The 2,879-nt window shown below is 31.4% G+C and overlaps 1 protein-coding gene across 1 annotated transcript in view; it reads right to left on the bottom strand.

Moving 5' to 3' along the window:
* The window catches only part of LOC106462735 (RNA binding protein fox-1 homolog 3-like), a 173,427-nt gene that overhangs the window by 29,099 nt on the left and 141,449 nt on the right, over positions 1-2,879 (bottom strand). Inside the window, exon 2 of the mRNA XM_022390062.1 lies at positions 776-925. Within this exon, the coding sequence (XP_022245770.1) occupies positions 776-925 (150 nt within the window). The remainder of the gene's footprint in view (positions 1-775; positions 926-2,879) is intronic.

Raw genomic sequence — 2,879 nt, 5'->3', positions numbered from 1 at the left:
TTTATATCCACTAATAGAACCCAAATGGATTCAATCTCCTTGCTATTATCTTTGATATCCTAACCTTCAACAGGATGTGACTCACATTTTACATATAAAGCCACTCCCCCCCCCCCTATTTAATACTCTACCCCTATTAAATAGCCTGTAAACCTGTATTTCAAAGAAATTTCTGTGATCAAGATCATCTACATTTAACAAATGTTTAGGGAGTTGTTTAGTGACACAATATTTTTTGCAAAATAAATGTTTAGAAAGCTCACTGATGATGTAATCCTTTTCAAAACTAATGTTTATTAGTGAGTTAACTTAATCAATAAGGACAAGCAGTGGATATTAAGGTAGTTGACTATTAAAATAGCCTTAAACTAGTTTTTTTTCATCTAGTTGGCTCTTTGGTGTTTTTAAATTTTCTGTAAAAAATAAGTTTATTCTGAAACTGAAGCTAAACTTTCTTACAAATACATGAACATTGAATTTTATTTCAATCTTCTTTAATGAATAATAAAAAATGCAATCAAAGGATGTCATATTTAATGTTCACTGATACTGCCTTTATTACTTCATAGTTAATAATTCGTACACAGACCGATAGTAGTTCGAAACTCCTATTACTGTAGGTAGCATAGATGAATATATGGTTATATCTCAACTCATTTCAAAAGAAAAAACTAAATTCATAATTGTTGACTAAAAAAAACCCCTAAAACATTTATTTATAATATGATCTTGATTACAGTACTAAAAACCAAAAATCACGTGGAATAAAACTTACAGTCTGTTGTTCAACGCCATTAGTGGTGATAATTGGAGACGAGAAAGTTGCAATATCCTTCTGGTCACTTCGCTGCTGTACACAGGTCTGTGTCTGATCACCACTTTGTGTATATTGGCCATACGAACTCATCTGTGTCTGAACCATATGCTAAGATAAGAAGAAAAAATAACATGATAAAACATACAGTTTTTTACTATGAGAATTATAAGGAATTATTCAAATTAATTATTACATTAACTTTTGTCAATTACCAATTATTGTTTAACTACAAGTATATAATGTCATACAACAAAAGCTGTCATGAAATCATATGTCTCTGTATCTTATCCCAATATTATTTACAAGATTGCAACAACTAAGACAGGGTTCAATCTTAAATTGTATGGCCCAATATTCTGTAATGATGTGTTCTACTCTTTGAATATTGTAATTTAAAATTGTAACAATTACCGTACAAATGTGGATAATTCCATTTCACATCACATGTAAAGATTACCAAAGAAAATACAACAGTCTCACAGCACATGGCAACTTATTCTTTTGAAAATAGCATGAAAACTAGGAAAAGGTAAGATTCATATTTGTGTTACTTCTGTAGCCATGTGAGTTAGGCCTGCATCCTTCTAAGATCGGCCCTAATCATATATATTAACTGCTTCTTAATATTTTTACTAAAGATAAATTTATTTTTAACTATAGTTTTATTTGCCATAAATTAAAATATCCTAACATCATTCGAAAAATGCCGCTGAGTATTCAGTGGATGTCACACAAGTAGCCAACTCATAACAACTATCCTGAAAATCTAGTAAATGTTAGCTACAGACTGTATTACAGTATTATTATACTTTATTATCACTATATTTGTTATAATTTCTTGAGGAAATATGTCTAACACTATGTGCGTTTCTAAGACTATCACTGGATCGGGGCCTGAGGCGAGTATTCAGGATTAGGTTCTCGAGTTTGGATATTAGAAGTATACATCGACTCGGCCACTGAGATCGGTCGCAGGCTTAGCAGTGACATTTTGAAAAAGTTTTACCCGGACTATCGAAATATTACAAATCCCTAAAACAATCAATCACTACATATGTGTGGAAGAAGTATATAGCGATGTATAAAGTATTCGTAAGAAATAAGGATTATGTGTATTGATGATACCTTGCTTCTACTTGTAATTACATTCAAAGAACCCTATGACAGATTTATGACTCTCTAAAAATCATCTTGGTCCCTTGAAATATGATAATATTAATAAATCGCTCTTTGGCTGGGTATGCCTCTTAGCTCTAGTCAAAGATAAACAAACTGAACCAGCACCAAATACCTCTAGAAAGATTTCCCATTGCTTTCTCTGTTTGAACTGCAGTACCAATTAATTACACAAATAAGAATAAAAGACAAGTTTAAGGTTATGCAATTACCAATTCGTGGTAAACAACGAACTAAATTAATTCACTCATTCAAATATGCTTAATTTGCTAACAAGTAAATTATCTTGTTTAAAGATAAATGAACATACCGTCTTTACATTGAAAGATTTAAGTAAAACATATACAAGTATATTCTATTTATTTGCAATCTATAGGAGATGATTTCATTCAAATTATAATTTAACGTGTTAAAGTATATTTAATACAGGTCTGGGTATTGCCTAGTTCTTTGCGTGCTGCTCTGTGGATCAAAGGGTCCAAGGTTCGAGACATAACACCAATAAACACTGTCCACATTTTCATCTGTGAGTGCATATTACAAGTGACAGTCAATCCCACTTTTCGACTATGAGTAGCTATTAAGGTGGTGAGTGCCCTCTATCTGATCATTAATTTCGAAAGCTGGAACGACTCATTGCATCTGAACAGTAGAAGTATCTGGTCTGGCACATTTAAGCACAAGTGTGCATAAGATTTCTTTCAGGTTGAAAATTTCCAATTCAATATTTTAATGAAAAAATACAAAACTTATTTTTACCTTTTCGCTACTTTGATAATTCTTGACTATAATTAAAAACTGGCAGTACGAAAACATTTTGTTATATAAATTCAAAATATAAATGTGTTATAATTAAACAGCAAATCCGCATGCATCTGTAAGGCAT

Source organism: Limulus polyphemus, unplaced genomic scaffold (assembly GCF_000517525.1).
Source record: "Limulus polyphemus unplaced genomic scaffold, Limulus_polyphemus-2.1.2 Scaffold1234, whole genome shotgun sequence".
NCBI classification, from domain to species: domain Eukaryota; kingdom Metazoa; phylum Arthropoda; class Merostomata; order Xiphosura; family Limulidae; genus Limulus; species Limulus polyphemus.
Note: the sequence above shows the minus strand (reverse complement) of the source record. Positions and strands in the feature narration are given on the sequence as shown.